Consider the following 21,355-nt stretch of genomic DNA (forward strand, 5'->3'; position numbering starts at 1 on the left):
GAATACTTATAAATATTGAGCATATATTCCATAAAGTAGAAACCACATGGGCGATAATCTATCTGCTTGGAAATTTTTGAAAATTTACTTTTACTGTTGAAAGTATTACAGATCCCCTCCCTCCCCCCTCCCACCCCCAAAATTGACTCCCCTCTCCACCCTACACCTACCACCCCAGCCCCGCTTGGAAATTTTAAACACACTTAAATAATTTCTGGGTTAAACATACAGACAGCTGAATGTGAAATTACCCACTAGAAATGAGTAACAGTCACCTCAGCTAAACTGTCAGACACAGCCAAGGCACTGCTTCATTTATTAGAAAACAAGAATGAAAATAAACCTCTGCACAATACACCTTAAAGCAATGATTGTTAGTATCTCTGGAGATACGGCGGTCCACGACAGTAGCCTAGGAGGCTGAATTCATTTATGTATTCAAGGCCCATGGAATTTGCATGCTAACTAGTGATAAACTGCAGACTAAGTCATATTTTAGAATATCAGCTCAATTTATAATATTGGTTACTTCATCCTAACGAGGTGAATTGGGTTAGGAATAACATCTTTGAATAATATAAAAGTTAAACTGAATTCCTAAAGTCAGGCAAGGCTTTATTCCTTTTTATATGTTTAATCTATGCACAGTGGTGGCACAGGTAAACATACAACAGTATTATATTAACTGAATTCATGTATTGGACAGGTATTTTCCAAAATATGGGGCTCACTGGAGAAACAGAATAAAACAGAATAAAAAAATCTGGGTGGTGGTTACAAGGTTGGGAAACTGATCTACACATGAATTTTAACCTCAGGTCTACGATGTCACGGTGCCACACGACAGGTGTTCCACGATTCAGGTAGGATCTTAAGACTCAGAGGAGCAACAAGAGGGCTGAGGGCTGTTATCAGCTTTCCTGCCTTCCTTCTTGCAAACAAGGCCCATGGACTTCGATAAATACAATGTCAGATAAAATTAATTTTTCAACTATAAAAACAGACTAATTTTTAAAAACCTAGCCCCTCTTAGCTATTTGTCAAAAGGGTAGAGCTCTAACTCTAGCAAGCACAGGTGACTAGAACATAAAATCAAAGTCTCTGTATTATAGAGAACAAAAAGATCTCAGGAACTTTTATTTAAAACATTTTTAAAAGATTCAATTACTATCTTCACAGGGTAAATTTTAACTAAACCTAAAACTCAGGTAACTATTTCATAAACTGTTTCTGCTATAAGAAACTATTTGAACCTCTTCAAGTACTATACTTAACATACTTTTTCATGAGGAAATTTAAAAAGGTCCAATTCTGAACCATACCAAAACAAGCACTTTAACTGAATCTAAATATACACAGAGGCCATATCAATATTACTATTTCAAACATTCAATATTTGAGCTACTTAAGTAGTGGCAATAGGTGAATTTCAAAATGTTCTTTGAAATAAACTAAAAATTTAAATCTCAACACTTTCTATTACATTAATTTAACCTGGTTTATTTTAAAAATATTTCCTCCTCCTACAGTTAAAGAATGATACTTCTCTCCTGCATTAAAAACAAAATAACTATATCTCTCTCTCTAACCTACAGCTTTGCTCAGTTGAATTAAACATTTTTAAAGCTTTATTCTTTACTACTACACCAATATCCTCAATTCTTAACTGGTCCAAGAGCAGATTTCCGTACATGACAGCAATACATACAATATATACAAATAAAGATAATTCTGCCAGCAATTATGTTCAATAACAATACAGAAGACACAGTATTAAAAATCAGTTGTGTATTTATTTACACAGATTCAAAGAAAAGAATAAAAAATCCAACATAGTATCATATGAAGCTTACAATTCAATGACTAATCCAGTTTAAAAAGAAGTTTTCCTCCACTAACTTGAGCATAGCACTATTTTAAATGCTTCAATTTTGAGTGCTGAAACATCAGACACCTACACATCTTCAGTTTTCATAGAATTACTATTAAGTCCAAAAAAGTCTTTTTTGATGATGTACCGAACACACTGCAAAATCACATTTCTTTCATGTCGAATGTCTGGAGCTAAAAGCTAAAAAACAATAAATACAGAGATTAGCTAGTAAATAAAATATAGCCAAGAAATATAATCTACAGTATTACGTGTGCCTTCCCCATATGAAAACACAGAACAATAAAGATGTACATTATATTTACTAATTATTTGCTAAAAAAGAATGAAAGAACATTTCCTCTTAATTTATACCAAGATTATCTAGCTTTTTAACAGCATAAATGTTAACATTTGGGTTCTTCCCTAGGAGTATCTGACAAAGGACAAAAAATATAGGTTTAAAAGCCTGCAATTCTTTAATATAAAAATCATATTAAACAGGATCCTACCAAACCCAAATCTATAAACAGTATACAAATTGGTAAGTAGGTATAGTAAAGAGAGTAATAATACTAATCTAATAGTTAAAAATCCCAATATTCCTGGACTTTTATAACTTCCCATTTTTGTGCTTATTGTAATTAAAAGAAAGCTAAAAATCCCTGGTATTTAGAATAAGTACATATCCAAGGAGTCATTGGTAATTTGTCAAAAAGATAAAAGTGACCTCAAGTTATTTTCTGGTGTCCTTAATATACAGTGGGGCCTTGACTTACGAGTGTCCTGACTAACGAGTTTTTTGAGATACCAGCTGTCTCTCCGCCGATTTTTTGTATTGAGCTGACAGAGTAATTTGAGTTAACGAGCTCCTTAATGAGCTCGGTCTCAGAACGAATTAAACTCGTAAGTCAAGGCCCCACTGTAGTTTGAAAACATCACATAAGGAACTTTCAGTGGAAAAATGATTTAATTTGCCCCTATTAGGCAAACATTTTAAAAATACAATTTACTTTATATAGCACTGAAATTTACAAAACAGAGTGCTCATTTCAGATCCATTTAATCAGAAGCAACTGTGTCTACATGTAACCCTCATGGAGTGTAGCCACAGAACACTTTAGCTACAGCACAAGCACTTATCTGACAAGGCAAAACCAAACAGAATTTTCACAGAATGTCAACAGTGTTACAACTCCATTAAAAATTTAGGAATATTTCTATTTCTATCACTCTTATACACGAAAGCCTTGGACCTTTGAATAGTTTCATGTCCATTATTTAGAATCAAAAGATGCATTGCTTCCTCTTTATAATTTAAAAAAAGATAATAGATTTTTTTAGCATACCACACTGAGAATAAAGCCAATAATGCACAAATGTTTCCTTTTCTCACCCTGGCTGAGTGGCTCAGTTGGTTGGAGCATCATCTCGTACAGCATAAGGTTGCAAGTTCAATTCCCACTTAGGGTACAAGCCTAGGTTGTGGGTTGGATTCCAGATCAGGGCGCCTATAGGAGGCAACCAATAGATGTTTCTTTCTCACATCAATGTTTGTTTGTTTCTTTCTTTCTCCCTCTCTTTCTTTCTTCCACTCAAATCAATGGAAAAATATCCTTGGGTGAAGATTAAAACAAAACAAAAAAACCTTTTCTCCTTTCAGTCTGCCAGTGTATTTAGCTGTGCTTTCAGTGAAAACTTTATGTGTCAGTATACCTCAATACACTTTTTGTAACCAATCAGTTAAACCTAGATTCTTTTATTTTAAGCAGTTTTGAAAATTGTAGGATTAAGCAAATAGGAAAGGGGCAGGGGGAAAGAAAGAGCCCTAGCTGGTTTGGCTCAGGTAGATAGAGCGTCAGCCTGCAGACTGGAGGGTCGTGGGTTCGATTCTGGTCAGGGGCACATACCTCGGTTACAGGCTCAATCCTCGACCCGAGTGGGGTGCGTGTAGGAGGCAACCAAATGATATCTCTCTCTCACATATCTATGTTTCTCTCTCTCTGTCTCTCCCCCTCCCTTCCACTCTCTCTAAAAATAAATGGGAAAATATCCTCGAGTGAGGATTAACCCGAAACGAGAGAGAGAGAGAGAAAGAGAGAGAGAGAGAGAGAGAGAGAAAGAGAGGAATAACTCATGGACATGAACCACAGTGTAGTGAATGTGGGGGGTCTAGGGGTGGGTCGAGATGGAAGACCCATATCAGGGATAAATGGTGATGGGGGGAAATAAAGATAAAATAAAGAGGGGAAAAAGAAAATCATTTACCATTTCCAAGAGATATGGATGATGTGTTCTTGGTTCAAATAAAGCATGATAGTTGTGGCAATCTTTCTTCCTCTTAGGGTTTGTCTTTTTGAAACTTTTCTTTTGGCTTCTGGCTTCTGAGAAATTTCTAACAGTTGGTTTAACATCTTGATTTGGTCCCTTAGGAGTATCACTATGAAGAACCCAGTCTTCCGCCAGAACATCCGCTTCGGTCTTAATGGGAGTTTCTAAATGCGATAAAAACCACAAAGATTAAAAACAAAAACACAGGTTATCCTTCTAAAAGGTAACAACAACAACAACAAAAACCATAATAACTTCTCCCAGCCATAATACTTCCTAATTATTAATTAGAACTAGGCATTTACTATGTATTATAATACTTTTTAAAAATTGGGAATTATAACTGCCAAGACTTGAGGAGATTACCACAAAGAATTAAAGAAAGTGATCCCTATGAAAGAAATAATACAAGATTGAAACTTGGATCTACACAAATGAAGAATGAAGAGTGCCAGAAACAGTCAATATGTGTGAATAAATACAAAATACATTGTTTTCTTGTTTGAAAATTCTTTTAAATATAATGATAATATAAAGCAAAAATAATAACAATGTATGTGGGGTTTATAACATCTGTAGAGATAAAATCTATAATAACAATAACACGAAAGAAGGGAAGAGAAAAATGTAAATATTCTATATAATAAAAGGCTAATATGCAAATTGTCCCCTCGACCGGGAGTTCGACCAGCGGGCAATGCCGGCCAGCCAACCACCCACGGCCCCTTCCACCAGCCGGCCCAATCAGCAAGGACCAGCTGGACCCCACCCGTGCACGAGTTCATGCACCGGGCCTCTAGTATTGCTACAAATTTCTTAAATTGTATGTGAAATGCTATAACATCATCTGAAAGTAAACTGTGATAAGTTAAAGTTGCATACTATAAACTCTAGACCAACTCTTATTAAAGAAAACAAAGGAATATATCTAATAAACCAACATTTGCACTGGCCTAAAAATATAGAATTAATCCAAAGGCAGGAAAAGAAAATAAAACAGGTGAGACAGCCCTAGCTGGTTTGGCTCAGTGGATAGAGCGTGGGCCCGTGGACTGAAGGATCCTGGGTTTGATTCTGATCAATGTCACATGCCTCTGTTGCAGGCTCAATCCCCAGCCCTGATTGGGGCATGTGTGGGAGGCAACCAATCAATGTTTCTCTCTCTGTCCCTTCCCTTCCCTTCCACTCTCTCTAAAAAAACCAATGGAGGAATATCCTCGGGTGAGGATTAACAACAGCAACAACAAAACAAACAAAAAACAGATGAGACGAGACAAAAATAAACAAATCATATCAACTATTACAATATATGTAAATAGTTTTAACACTGTAGTTAAAAGGTTAAGATCAGACTGAGGGGGGAAAAAGAACTACATGATGTCTACAAAAAAACAAACAAACAAAAAAACCTTTAAAATCATAGGTAATCCTTACTTTACACAATTTGAACTGAGATTAAATCTCAGTTACCAAAGAACAGTGCAAAGTGAGGACTGCCCATATAAAGCCACAGGTTAAAAGTAAAAGGATAGAAGATAACAAGTATACACAAATCATAAGAAAACTATATCAATATCAGTCAAAGGAGAATTCAGAACAGGGACAGACTGTCACCTGGGATAAAGAGGGACAGTTCATAATGATAAAGAAATAAATGTATCAAGAACATGGAACAGTAACAGCTAATAACAGAGTGTCAATATACATGCAGGAAAATGTCACAAAACTAGCACTTACTATGTGATTTTGGGTCAAGTTACTTAACTCTTCCTAAATTTCCTCATAAACAATGGTATGTACTTCATAAGGTTATGGAAATAATTAAATGAGTAAAGCACATAAAATAGGGCCTGATACAGAGTAAGCACTATAAAATAACTTGTCATGATAATAGTAGTTTTGATGTGCCTCAAAGTGATGAAGGGGGAAAAAGACAAATATAACCATAAAAGAATGGAGCTAAGAATTCAAAGTGGTTCATAGAGTTCAAAATTATGGGAATAATAAAGGCAAAAGAAAAACGAGGGCATTACTTTCTATTATTCCTTGCCCTTTCAAGTACTGCTCTCCCAACCCAGGAGTACAGAAGTCAAATGAATCAGAGCTATATTGTCAATTTGCTGTTTAAGAATGAGAAATTGGAACCATTTATATTTTTCTCAAGATCCACATTTCCCAGCTTAGTGTCATTTTTTTTAAACATTTAATCACCTTTATTTATTGTTTGTTTTTGTTAATCCTCACCCAAGGCTATTTTTTCCATTGATTTTTAGAGGAATGGAAGAGAAAGGGAAAGACAGAGAGAAACATCTATGTAAGAGAAGCACATTGATTGACTGCCTCCTGCACGAGCCCTGACCAGGTCCCAGGTCGGGGAGGAGCCTGCAACCAAGGTACATGCCCATGACCGGAATCGAACCCAGGACCCTTTGTTCCACAGGTTGATGCTCTTTCCACTGAGCAAAACTGGCAAGGGCAATATTTTAATACTAGTGGCCGGTGCACGGATTCGTGAACATTGAAAGGATATTAATTAGAAGAAATATTTTAATATTTTAACATGATATAAGAACAACAAAAACATGATATAAAAACAATGACTAATAAACTGATTAAATTTATTCTAATATTTCCCTGTAAACCACACTAGGAGTAAAAACACTTTCAGAGTGCTTGACTAATTTCCCTTGTGATGAAGTATTTACAACTTTAACATCACAAGCAACATATAACTGACCATGTCCGAAAATGGGCTCAGGTAGGAATATTCCTACTCTGTCTAGAGTTTGTCCTTGTGATTTATTAATAGTCATCGCAAATGCTGGCATCACGGGAAACTGTCTTTGAATTAATTTAAATAGGAGGCCAGTGTCAGATGGAAAAAAATCAATTCTTGGAATCAGAACAACCTCTCCTTCCACAGATCCTGTTAATACTTCAGCTTCAATTATGTTAGGTCACAATCTTTTGATAATAAATCTAGGACCATTACAAAGACCCCATTTACTATTAAGATTTCTCAGTAGCATGATGATTGCACCTACTTTCAATTTTAATTTATGACATGGCATTCCCGAAGGAGTACTATTAAGAAATTCAATGGGAAAATTGAATTCACGATTGAAACCACTAAATTCACGATCAGCAATGACAGATCAAAACACCTGTGCGATTGGCACTGAGAGCTTTATATGTATCACGCATGCGCGAGTCAACGTTTATTTTCAAATTGCCAGTGTGTGTCAGATGTATCAGTCGGATGAACGGTCAGTCACTTAGGTTTTTATATATATATCTATAATGATAAAAGTGTAATATGCTAATTAGACCAGACGGCCAAACAACCTTCCGGACGAAGCTGCTGTGGCGGGGCCAAGGCAGAGGCAGTTAGGGGCAATAAGGCAGGCAGCCGAGCAGTTAGGGGTGATCAGGTAGGCAGGCAGAGTGGTTAGGGGCAATCAGGCAGGCAGACAGAGGCAGTTAGGGGTGATCAGGCAGTCAGGCGAGCAGTTAGGGGCATCAGGCAGGCAGGCAGGCAGGCAGAGTGGTTAGGGGCAATCAGCCAGGCAGGCAGATGAGCGGTTTAGGAGCCAGCAGTCCCGGATTGTGAGAGGGATGTCCGACTGCCAGTTTATGCCCGATCCTGCAGCAATTCCTGTGGGATCGGGCCTGAACTGGCAGTTGGACATCCCCCGAGGGGTCCCAGATTGCGAGATGTGCAGGCCGGGCTGAGGGACGCCCCCCCCCCCCCCCGCCCCCGCATGAATTTCGTGTACCGAGCCTCTAGTAGAAGATAATATTTATCAATCCAAATAAATTTAAAATATAGCCATTGAGTTTTTTCAAACCTAAATCACTCTTTTTGGTTTACAGCCTTTTGAATGAGTTGTCAATTTAAAGATCCCCAGTCATAGCCAACACAATTTGAAGAAACAATAATTTTGGGGAGTTGTAAAACTGCACTTAATTTCTAATATGGCAAAATAAAACAAATAACTAAACGAGGAAAACAACAAAAACCCACTCAGAACAGATATCAAACTAACCCATTTGAAGATACTACTCATTACCTGACCTGCGGGGCTCAGTGGTTGAGCGTCAACCTATGAATCAGGAGGTCACATGCCTGGGTTGTGGGCTTAATCCCTGGGGGGGGGGGAGGGGGGGGGCGGGCTTAATCCCTAGGGGGGGCGGGCAGGATGCAGCCAAAAAATGACTCTCTCTCAACACTGATGTTTCTATCTCTCTCTCCCTCTCCCTTCCTCTCTGAAACCAATAAAAAAATATATTGGGAAAAAAAAGTAGGAAATACTGTTCATTGACATTTTCTTTCCTATGTGCAGGGTGAAGCAGAGCCTCACCTTTTACTTCCATCTTTCTTGATGGAGTCTTTCCTTGTTTAAAACTCTTTCCAGGAAAACATTACTTATGTTTAAGATCTACTATACATTTTTATGTCAATCCCTAAATTGAAACAGATTTTAGCTATAAAGATACACAGACAATAATGTGGTGAAGGCCTGGGGTAGGACAAAAGTCAGACGGAGGGAGCCAATGGGGGAAAAATAGGGGGGGGGGGCATCTGTAATACTCTCAACAATAAAGATGGAAAAAAAAACTATGTATTATTGTAAGTGCTTAGGGAGTGCCTATGGTATGCTGGGTGAGTCACAGAGTGACTTCATAAGCATTCCTCTATGCTCCTCATTTTGATACAGACAGCATATCATTCTGTACAGCTCTTTAATTTTTTATGAGGGTATGTATCTTAAAAAAAAAAAGAAACAATTGTTAATATCTGTGAAAATCAGACAGCTCTCTTAATCTAGAATCCACTTAAATGAGCAGCCTTCTAAATGCTATTTCATGGCTCAGAGAAGGCCCACTTTATTTCCTTTATTTATTCCAAAGTCCCTATGTCTCAGTACCCTATTCTATAGCCAGAATTAATACTGAAAGCTAGAAATTTGTTAGTGACTTGATGGCTTAATAAAGCTGAATTCAAACTACATAAAATAATTCTTATAGCTTAGAAATGTTTGGCAAGGGCGTTTCCATAAGGCAGGGCATTTTGGATAGTTAGTCAAAATGAATTTACACAAAATCAAACACATCTATTAATAAACAGCATCCTTTGTTACCTATAAGAATAGGCAAAACTACAAGTAAGATCGTTAACAAACTTACAGCATGAACAGAGATCATTTGTGACAACAAAAGCATAAAAAGGGATGGGGAAAAGGTCAGAATTTTCGGAGGATGGAGATCAGATGCATTCAAAAGAAAAAGGACTACTGTATATGTGGAAATTTCTTTTTCATAAACCTAATGGTAAACACACACACACACACAAAACAAACTGAGGCACATCACTTAAAAAAAAGAGTAAATAGAGGATAGAAGTATGGAATACCGTCAAACAAAAACAACAAACAGAAATACAAAGAAAAAGAACCAATGGAGGCACAGGAAACAAAGGATAAAAGGGTTACATATCAATAATTACCCTAAAAGTAAATTGATTGAACTCACTAATAAAAAGGCACAAAGTAGCAGGTTAGGTAAAAAAACCCAAAATCCAACCATATGTTGCCTTCAGGAGACACATCTAATCTGTGAAGATAGAGAAAGACTGTCTCCAAGCAAACAGCATCCACAGAAAAGCAGGCATAGCCATACTTAAGTCTAGTAAAATATATCTCAAAATAACCAAGGTAGTAAGAGACAAAGATGGACATTTTATAATGATAAAAAGAACACTACCATCAAGAAGACTAATGCAGCTAATCAGGGAGTACCAAAATATATAGAACAACACTAACAGAACTAAAGGGAGAAACTGACAAAAACACTATCATAGTTGGAGACCTAAATACTCCATTGCCAGCTGTAGACAGATCAACCAAACAGAAAATCAATAAAGAAATATCAGCCTTGCCGAGCAGGCATGGCTTAGTGGTTGAGCGTTGACCCATGAACCAGGAGGTCATGGTTTGACTCCTGGACAGGGGGGTTGTGGGCTCGATCCCCAGTGTGGGGCGTGCAGGAGGCAGCTAATCAATGATTCTCTCTCATCATTGATGTTTCTATCTCTCTCTCCCCTTCCTCTCTGAAATCAATAAAACATATTAAAAAGAAAATAAAAGAAAAGAAATATCGGCCTTAAATGACACATTAGATCAAATGGACATAATTGACATTTATAGAACCTTTCTTCGCAGAACATCGGATTGTATGTTCTTCTCCAGTACACATGGAACATTCTCAAGGACAGACATACATTGGGTCACAAACTAGCCTCAACAAATTTAAGAATACTGATAATACCAAGCATATTCTCTGACCACAATGCTTTGAAATTAGGAATCACCTGGAAAAAGGAAATGCACAAATATGTGGAGATTAAACAACATACTACTAAAAATGACTGGGTCAATCCTATATAATAAAAGCCTAATATGCTAAGTGTCCAATCGACTGTTGGCTGTTCAACCAATCAAAGCGTAATATCTTGATATGCTAATGTCACTCAACCACTCGCTATGATGTGCACTGACCCCGGGGGCGGGGGGGGGGGGGGGGGGGGCAGACAGTCGACTGGTTGACCAGTTGCTATGACATGCACTGACAACCAGGGGGCAGATGCTCTAACTGGTAGGTTAGCTTGCTGCTGGGGTCCAGCCGAATCAGGACTGAGGGAGATGGGCTGGACATGCCCTGGAGCCTTCCCACGGACCCTCCCCAGCTGGCCAACCTCCCGCGTCCCTCCCCAGCCCCAATGGTGCACCAGTGGGGTCCCTCAGCCTGGCCTGCGCCCTCTTGAAATCCAAGACCCCTTGGGGGATGTTGGAGAGCCGGTTTTGGCCCAATCCCACATGCCAGGCCGAGGGACCCCACTGGTGCACAAATTCGTGCACCAGGCCTCTAGTGAAGAAATAAAAGGTGAGATTAAAAGATATACAGAGACAAATGGGAATGACAATGCGAAACTTCTGGGATGCAGTGAAAGTAGTATTAAGAGGGAAGTTTATATCATTACAGGCCTATCTCAAGAAACAAGAGAAATCCTAAGTAAACAACTTAACATTACATCTTAAAGAACTAGAAAAAGAACAAAAGCAACTCAAAGTTAGAAGGAAATAATAAAAATTAGAGCGGAATTGAATGAAATAGAGAACAATTAATGCAACAAAGAGCAGGCTCTTTGAAAAGATTAATAAAATTGACAACGCTGTGGCTAAAATCACTAAGGAAAAGAGGAAAGACTCATATAAACAAAATCAGAAATGAAAGAGAAGTTACCATAGACATCACAGATATATAAAGGATCATACTAGAATACTATGAAAGACTATATGTCACTAAATTCAATGACATAGGAAAAAAGGGTAAATTCCTAGAAATATATAACCTTCCTAGACTGAATCATGAAGAATTAGAAAATCTAAATAGACTGATCAACAATGAGGAAATTGAAACAACCATCAAAAACCTCCCAAAAAATAAAAGTCCAGGACCAGATGGCTTCACCAGTGAATTCTACCAAACATTCAAAGAAGATTTAATACCTATCCTTCTCAAACTCTTCCAAAAAAAACTGAATTAGAGGCAACACTTCCTAACAGCTTTTATGAGGCCAACATAACCCTGATACCAAAATCTGGCAAGAATAACATGAACCAAGAAAACTAAAGACCTATATCACTGATGAATACAGATGTAAAAATCCTAAACAAACACTAGCAAATCAAATACAACAATACATAAAAAAATGACACATCACAACCAACTGGGGTTCATTCCAGGAGCATAAGGATGGTTCAACATATGCAAATCAATCAATGTAATACACCACATTAACATAACAACAAATAAAAATCAGATGACCTTATCAATAGATGCAGAAAAAGCATTTGATAAGACACAACACCCATTTATGATTAAAACACTCAATAAAATAAGAATAGAAGGAAAGTAACTCAATATAATAAAGGCCATATATGACAAATCCTCAGCAAATCTTGGTTAAAAGCATTTTAAAATTAATAGGCTGTTAATTTTCACAAGTGACATACAGACTGGATAGTTTATCCATTAAATCCAAAGTCTGTTAAACCAAGGCCCGCAAAATCAAGGGTTTACCGTATTTGCAAAGAACAGCTCCGACAAGAGGTTAATATCCAAAGTATATAAAGAACTCATACAAGTCAACACCAAACAAACAATCCAATTAAAAAATAGGCAGCCTACTTAAAACAGACACTTCTTCCAAGAAGACATACAAATAGCCAACAGATATATGAAAAGATGTTCAACTTCACTAACTATTAGGGAAATGCAAATCAAAACTACAATGAGATACCACTTCACACCTGTTAGAATGGCCATTATCAACAAGACAAGCAATAACAAGTGTTGGAGAGGTTGTGGAGAAGAGGGAACCCTCAGTCACTGCTGGTGGGAATGTAAACTGGTAGAACCACTATGACTGTTCCTCAACAAATTAAGAATAGAGCTACCATATGACCCAGCAATTCCTCTTCTGGGTATCTACCCGAAAAACTCGAAAACATTTATTCACAAAGATATATGCACCCCTATGTTCATTCAGCATTGTTCATGATGGCCAAGACATGGAGACAACAAAAGTGTCCTTCGATAAAGGATTGGATAAAGATGATGTGGTTCATATACACTATGGAATATTACTCAGTCATAAGAAAAGATGAAATACTGCCATTTGCGACAACATGGATGGACCTTGAGAATATTATACTAAGCAAAATAAGCCCATCAGAAAAAGCTAAGAACTATATGATGTCAAAACTGAAACTCATAGGCACAGATGGTAGTTATCAAAACGTCCACTTGAACCTATGCAATCTTATTAACCAATGTCACCCCAATTAAAAAAAAAAAGGTTATGACTTACTGTGCAAGAAGACAACAAATGCCACACAGAGAGAGGGTCTACTGGAAGGCAATATAGCTGGCTTCTTTACACGTTTAAGTCCCTAAACTTAAGCTTTGCATCTGCTCAGACTCACACTAGCTTTGAAAGCTTATCCGTTCTAAGCTTAAGGTTCTATGAAGTGAAGGGGTGGGACCTCAAAGATCCCTTCGTTTCTTTTCTTCCTTCTAGTTAAAAAAAGGTGGTAGCCTCAAAATGAAGTCATGAGTATAAAAGCATTAAATGTTTTATCTTAAGAGAGAGAGAAGAAAGCATTCACACAGCTTGTTTTTACTGGATTCTGTAATCTGGTAATAGCTTTCTTTGCTATCACCTGTCATAAATACAACTGATAAGCAGAAAATGTAATATGTGTTTAAAGAATAACTCCATCTTCATATCAGTGCAATGGAAACAAGAGTAAAGAGATAAATAATACTTTCATTTTTTTTAAAAAAGGGGCAACTATCTGATAAAGCCAAAGTAGTTCATATTTCAAAAACTTCAAGTAGCTTTTAACCAGCTACCATAGTAAGCCAGAACCCATTTTAAAAAGAAAAAAAAATTCCTATTACAGATAGATCTAAACATTATCTTTCATATTAAAACCCAATTCTTTCTTCTTTAACATCTTCCAACTATACAAACACTGATTATCTCTAGCCTAGTCAACATTAAAGTGCTGCCATCCTCATCCACTTACATTCACATATTCCCTTCATTCTGTATATTCACTGTTAGACTCTATATTCTGATCTTCAGTACATTTCCTATTGTGATTACTCATCTTGGCCTGTGATACATACACATGAATTCTCTCATGGTTGGTAAAGCCTAAATAAAATTACCATGAAGAGTCAGATTTCCACAACAGCAGGACACAGGCTTATTCATGAAAGCATATGCTGAATTACTGATAGGAACACTGGGTTAAGAACTGCAAATGACACTACAACAGATCAATGGCCTACTCACAGCTCTTTAAAAAATAAATAAATAAATAAAATAAAATATATATATATATATATATATATATATATATATATATGTTTTTGTTGATTCTAGAGAGAGGAAGGGAGAGAGAGACAAAGAGAGAGAGAGAGAGAGATAGAAACAGTGATGAGAGAATCACTGATCGGCTGCCACCTGAACACCCCCCACTGGGGACTGAGCCCACAACCTGGGCACATGCCATGACCCGGAATCAAACGAGCAACCACTTGGTGCATGGGATGATATTCAATCAACTGAGCCACACTAGCCAAGGCAACTCACAGCTCTTTTAAGAGATGCTAGAGATTAAACTGGCTCATCATCATCTTTAAGGGTAAAATATGTCTTCTGAACATAACTGACTTCTCAGAAAGACTCTTGAAAGGATTCATTTCTTCCAACCTTTAAAACTAATGCAACCACAAGTACAGGGTTGCTTTGTTAAAAAGTTAGGTAATTTATGTAAATCTGCTCTATGAAGAGCAATACCCTATATATATTTAGGAAAGTCTATCATCATCTCTGTCATAAAGGACCTCTTTTTACCCACCAAAGGTGCAGGGAGAGTAGAGACAAGAAATTAACTTCCTTTGTTATATCTTTTAGAATTTTCTTCAATACCATTAGTCGATATTCTCTCTTCTTCCCATTCTCTCACTGTATTATGTTTACCTTTTTCTCCCAGAATAGCAATACATTTCCCCATTTGTTTCCTTTGTCCCATGTTAACTTTACTTCTGAATCAAATGAAATAGGAATTTAAATATCAAATAGGAACGTGCATGACACATATTTCCTCGGATGAATGGACACTACTGATGCATAGTATATATCAAAGGCAAAAGCAACAAAATAAAACAAACCCATTGCAACAACTGAGGCCATAACTTACCTTCTGGCTCACTCTCTGACCCTGACAGACTGCCATAGTTGTTCATTAATGAGCACAGTGCTGGTGTCACTTCCTTGGGTATGACAGTACTTTGTGGTTTCTCCTCTTTATCAGACTCTGAAACAGAAAAAGAACCAAGAGTAAAACAGTATACCAAAAATATCTACCACAATAAAAAGAAAGCTGACAGCCCCTACTTCCTCATGTGTTAGGAAAATAATTTTTTCCTAAATCTTCCCGAAGAACAAAACTCAAAGGACCTGAAAAATTTCTCCTTGGTTTAAATCTTCATGATCAGAGAAGTAATTTGCCCCAAAGAGAAGACACAGGGGCAAATGGAAGCTATACACAACTGTTATTTCACAGATTATGGAATTTGGGCCTTCTTTATATTAATTTAATTACAGTATTTGCTATTAATTTATTGTATTTACTTTATGTATGCTATTAATTAATTTCATTAAGATAGTAGAAAGACCAGAAATGTATTAAATTCCCTTGATTAGGATCAGACTTTGAATATTAGATTTAGGAATAAAATATAACAATATCTACCTGTGTTATTTTTAAGACTGGTTTTAAGGAAGTAATATTTATGCCATTTTATAGATAAAAGCTTAATCAAAGAATTTTGCTGAAATTAATCTGTCCAACGTTTTTATTATTTGGAATGTGAACTTCTAAGAACTTAACTAAACAAGCCACGCATGAGAACTGAAGTACTCAAAAGCCTGCCAAAGGTAAAGTGTTTGATCAGAGCCCAACAAGCCTAGCTGTAGCCCCAGGACGCTACCTATTACATTTGTTTTTGGCAGGTCTAAAAATATATTAAATGTATTCAAAACAACCAATAAAAATAAAGCCTGACTGAAGAATGAAGACAATAAGTAACTTGTCTATGTAATGAACTAACTTAACCCACAACCAATATGAGATGTTTCAAGACAGCATTTAATGTCCACTAAATCTAGGGGAAAGCAAAACATGCCAATAGAAAATGGGAGTATACTCTTCTATGAATGTGGAACTACCACCTTCTAGTGCAGCCGTGGGCAAACTACGGCCCGCGGGCCGGATCCGGCCCGTTTGAAATGAATAAAACTAAAAAAAAAAAAGACCGTACCCTTTTATGTAATGATGTTTACTTTGAATTTATATTAGTTCACACAAACACTCCATCCATGCTTTTGTTCTGGTCCTCCGGTCCAGTTTAAGAACCCATTGTGGCCCTCGAGTCAAAAAGTTTGCCCACCCCTGTTCTAGTGGTTAAATCTAGTGAAGTTAAATCCTTTCTCCTCCACCCATCCACACTGCCCAGCACCAGACCGTCCAAAAACTGCTTGTCAATTTTTAAAATAAATTTTTTTAATTTTTTTCAGAGAGGATGGGAGAAACACTGATTGGCTGCCTCCTGCACACCCCCTGACTGGGAATTGAACTGTGACCTGGTTCATAGGTGAACGCTCAACCACTGAGCTGCACCGGCCAGGCATTTTTATGCTAACTTATCACCTTTTCTCCTGGATTTATAAAGGGAAAGGGAAATATGTATTGTTTTTATCTATCTCTCTAAGTATAATTAATACTGATATATATTTTCAATGGATTAAAAACAATCTACAACAATATTAGTATAGAGATTGTTCATCCCATTATTTGAATGATGATAGGCCAAACTGTATTATTTCCTTCTAAGACCCAAAAAGAGATACCAAAAAGATACCAAAGAGATACCTGTTCTTTAAAAGCATGAGCACATTTCATCCTTATGAGGTATCACTTTCAGTATTAATTACAGGTGATGAAACCAAATTCAAAGAATCTGATAATTTTCCCTTAGGCAACACAATTACTAGTATACAACAGCTGGGTCAAATTTAAGTCCTGGCCATCTGACTCCAAATCCCAATTCTTAACTAGAGGGTTAGAATATCTCCTACAGATATAAAGTCCTCTTCTTAAAGGAAGCAATTCCAAGGGAAGTAAAGGCAAAAATACATGAATAGGACTATATCAAACTAAAAAGCTTCAGCACAGCAAAAGAAACTAACAATAAAACAAAAAGGCAGCCAAGCAGATGGGAGATGATGATATTTGCAAGCAGTAGCTCTGACAAAGGCTTAATTTCTAAAATATATAAAGAACTCATAAAACTCAACACCAAACAAACAACCCAATCAAAAGTAGGCAGAGGACCTGGAAACACCTCTCCCAAGAAGACATACGAGCAGCCAATAGATATATGAAAAAAATGTCCAACCTCACTAAGCAATTAGGGAAATATGGGCTAGCAATCCCTTTCCTGGGTATATACCCCAAAACTGGAAATTACGTATTTGCAATGATATATGCACCCCTATGTTCACTGCAGCACTATTCACAGTGGCCAAGACATGGAAACAACTGAAGTGTCTTGCGATAAAGGAGTGGATAAAGAAGATGTGGTTCATATACACAGTGGAATACTACTCAGCCATAAGAAAGGATGGAATAGCACCATTTACAACATGGATGGACCTTGAGAACATTATGCTAAGTGAAATAGGTCAGTCAGAAAAAGCTAAGAATCTTAAGATTTCACTCATGTGGGATATAAAACAAACTTGTGAACACAAACAGCAGTGTGTGGTGGTTGCCAATGGGAAAGGGGGGGTGGTAAATGTGGTTTCACCATTTGATGACAGGAGAAAATCTGACTTTGGGTGGTGGGCACACAGTGCAATATGTGATCTTGTAACAGAGACCCAGACCTGAAACCTATATGATCATGTTGACCAATGTCATCCCAATAAATTTAATTTTAAAAAATGAAGCCATCCTATTAAAATGTCTCTTTGGTCAATAACAATGCTAATACATGTCTTCTTTGCACTAACAGCCCCATTTCACTGCTCCCTTTTACAGCAAAATTCCAAACAGCTATTTGATAAAATTCACCAGGACATCACCTGGGCCTGAAATTTCCTACAGCTGTCTGACCCACTCCAGAATTTACTCCAATTTGTCTTTCAGGCCCTCCACACCAATGAAGCTTTTCCTGCCAAAATTAACCTGCTTCTTCCGTGTTGACAAATCTAGAGGTTATTTCTCGGTTCACATCTTATTTAACTTAGTGACAACATTTGACAGTAATCATGTTTTACTTTTTTTAAAATACATTTTTATTGATTGCAGAGAGGAACGGAGAGGCAGAGACAGAAACATCAATGATGAGAAAGAATCATTGATCTGCTGCCTCCCATATATACAATGACCAGGAATCAAACCCACAATCTAGATACGTGCCCTGACCAGGAATTGAACCCATGACCCTTCGGTGCATGAGACAACGCTCTGACCAACTGAGACACACTGGCCAGGGCTCATGTTTTACTTTTTAAAAAACATTTTATTCATGTGGCTTCCAGACCCTACTGAATTCTCCTCATTGACCAACTTCCAAATTTTTCAAGTGCCCCTGGTTCCAATCCTCAGTGAGTTTTTCTTTTTGCCTCCTCCTATGATTTCATTTTATCACAAATTTTAAAATACTATCTAGATGCCGGTGAATTATACATTTATACCTGCAGCCTTCAATTTTCCCCTAAACTCCAAAATAATCTAACTGCCTGTTCAACATCACTACCTAATATTTGGGGGAGATATTTTGAGGCTATATAAATGCTCTATTTTACCTTAAAGTACCATTCACCAGTGGCTCTTGCCTGAAACAATTATTACTGTGGTGTTCTAATGGTGACTTTCTATTTCTCCCTAACCCTTCTACAATTATTACTGAAATTCTTCTATAAAAAAGAGTTGTCCCCCCTCCCCATATTTATTTATATCAGTTAGACTCATGAATATCTATTTTATTCTTTTGGCTACAATCTATTATTATTAATTTTGTGGCTCAAAATTGTTACAAGTTTAGCCATTGGGAGCACTTCCAGTTGGTCCTTATATCCTTCTAACCTGCCCACATCCTGTTTTTTGAGCACTTTCTTCCTGTCTGGCACTGCATTAGATGCTCTAGGCTCACCTTATATTTTCCCTTTCCCAAACTTCAATCATTTCTCCAAAAAGCTCTGGTCTAGTCTCTTTAATTGGAGAATGGTAAAACCACAATCTTGGTGTTTGGTGTTTTCATGATTACTAGGAGTGTCACGAAGCTCACTGTACCTGACTGCCTTCCCAAAGGTAAGAGTTAGGAATTCACACAAATGAACAACTCCTTCCCTATTTTATTCCCCCTCAACTGTGTACTGGAAATCCACCACACAAAATAACACTTTGAAAAGGGGTGCTATCCCTTTTGACTTGATCAAAATGTCCTGTACGGTGACTTTTCATCTCAAAAGAGAAAGCTGTTTCCAAAGCCCTCCAGACACACCTAGCAGTTCTAACAGAGGCATTTTGAGAAGCTACCCTGGAAGGACTATGCCAAAGACACTGTTCTAGATGACAGAATAACACTCAACAAACTTCACTCACTTTTTTATTTTTAATCCTCACCCAAGGATATCTTTCCATTGATTTTTAGAGGGGAAGACAGAGAAATATCGATGTGAGAGAAACACATCGATTGGCTGCCTCCTGCACATGCCTCGACCAGGGCCCGGGCCAAGGAGCAGCCTACAACTGAGGTACATGCCCTTGACCGGAATTGAACCCAGGGCCCTCTGGTCCGCAGTATGATGCTCTATCCACTTAGCCAAACCGGCTAGGGCTTCACTCACTTTTTTTCTAAATGTAACTTTTTTTTTTTTATTGATTTCAGAGAGGAAGGGAGAGGGAAAGAGAGATAGAAACATCAATGATGAGAAAGAACCATTGATCGGCTGCCTCCTGCATGACCCCTACTGTGGGGCGAGCCCACAACCTGGGCATGTGTCCTTGACCGGAATTGAACCTGGGACCTTTCAGTCCACAGGCCGATGCTCTATCCACTGAGCCAAACCAGCGAGGGCTTCACTCACTTTTTAATAAAAACAGCCAAAACATTTCTCGAAACTAAAAACATCAGTATAAAAACAGTAGCAATGAAGATGATAAAATTAAACTTTAAAATGATTATAAAATACCAGCTCAAATAATTTCTCTTACTGTTAAAACACTACTGATACTTTTCTTATGGTAAATCTCACTTCTCATGTATACATGTCATATTCCCACTAACCAAAAATATAATACAATAATCTAAAACCTATCACTAGACTGAGTTTCTTGAAGGCAGAGAGAGACTTCTCTGAATCATAGTGCTAGGCAAGCAAAAAGCAGGATCTCAGTAAATCCCTATTAAAATGAAAACAGAAAAAAAAATTGCCTTCTGAATGCCTTGCCCAACTCTCCACATTAGTTGTAAAAGCTTCATATCTGGCTTCTTTCTACAATTTATTTCTTTACTTGTCTCTCTTCCTACCATTTTCTTTTCTTTTTTTAAAAATATATTTTTATTGATTTCAGAGAAGAAGGGAGAGGGGGAGATAGAAACATCAATGATGAAAGAAAATCATCGATCAGCTGCCTTCTGCATGTCCCCCATTGGGGAACGAGCCCACAACCCGGGCATGTGCCCTGACTGGGAATGGAACCGTGACCTTCTGATTCATAGGTCGATGCTCAACTACTGAGCTACACCAGCAGGGCATCCTCCTACCATTTGCTATTGCCCTTATGGAACAAAACACAGTTAGTTATATGCTCTAACCTCAAGAACATTTTCAAATTAAGTCTCGTAAAGAAAATGCTATCTATTGAAAAAAAATCATCCTTAAAAAATGGAAACTTGGTTTTATGGTTTCCAACTCAAAAACAGATATTTAACAATGGGCATTCATGACAGCAGGTGTGCTAGGCCTGCTTATTTTCTTACTTTAACATCTACCTTTTAAACAACAGAAGCCCATTTAGCTTATGTCAGTGCAAAGAATGCTGTCCTAGTCAGTGTTCTATGATAATAGCTATATCACAATGAATAAATGACAAATTGGGTCCTTTTTGTTTTGTGGCTGCTGAGGCGCTTCGGTCAGCAATGATCAAGGACACATTACTGACCAGCTACTTTCTTTCGTGCTCAGTTAAAACTTATTAAAACCACAGGCCAGGAAAGCCATAAAACATGTTGTATGTATATTTAAAGAACAGCAACAAAATAAATGTGGTCCAAACAAATGAGATACCAAAAAGTTTAAAAGAAAATCTAGTGCCAACAAGCCATACTCAAAAGTGACAAACTGGGAGACTCCAAATGATATGCTTCCCCTTGAAACACTGTCAACCCTACGTTTAAAGCCTATGCACAATTAGTGAGAGTTGACAAACTACCAAGTATTACAAA

General features: G+C 37.4%; 1 protein-coding gene across 1 annotated transcript in view; it reads right to left on the reverse strand.

Annotated features, from left to right (window-relative positions):
• Positions 1-1,773: 1,773 nt before the first annotated feature.
• Positions 1,774-21,355, reverse strand: part of NUFIP1 (nuclear FMR1 interacting protein 1) — a 51,125-nt gene continuing 31,543 nt past the window's right edge. Inside the window, exons 8-10 of the mRNA XM_070409036.1 lie at positions 15,037-15,153; positions 4,139-4,365; positions 1,774-2,071 (exon numbers count right to left, since the gene is read on the reverse strand). Coding sequence (XP_070265137.1) covers positions 1,955-2,071; positions 4,139-4,365; positions 15,037-15,153 — 461 coding nt within the window. The 3' untranslated portion in view covers positions 1,774-1,954. The remainder of the gene's footprint in view (positions 2,072-4,138; positions 4,366-15,036; positions 15,154-21,355) is intronic.

Source organism: Myotis yumanensis, unplaced genomic scaffold (genome assembly GCF_028538775.1).
Source record: "Myotis yumanensis isolate MYYU_CA2020_CCGP unplaced genomic scaffold, mMyoYum1.0.hap1 SCAF_3, whole genome shotgun sequence".
Classification (NCBI taxonomy): domain Eukaryota; kingdom Metazoa; phylum Chordata; class Mammalia; order Chiroptera; family Vespertilionidae; genus Myotis; species Myotis yumanensis.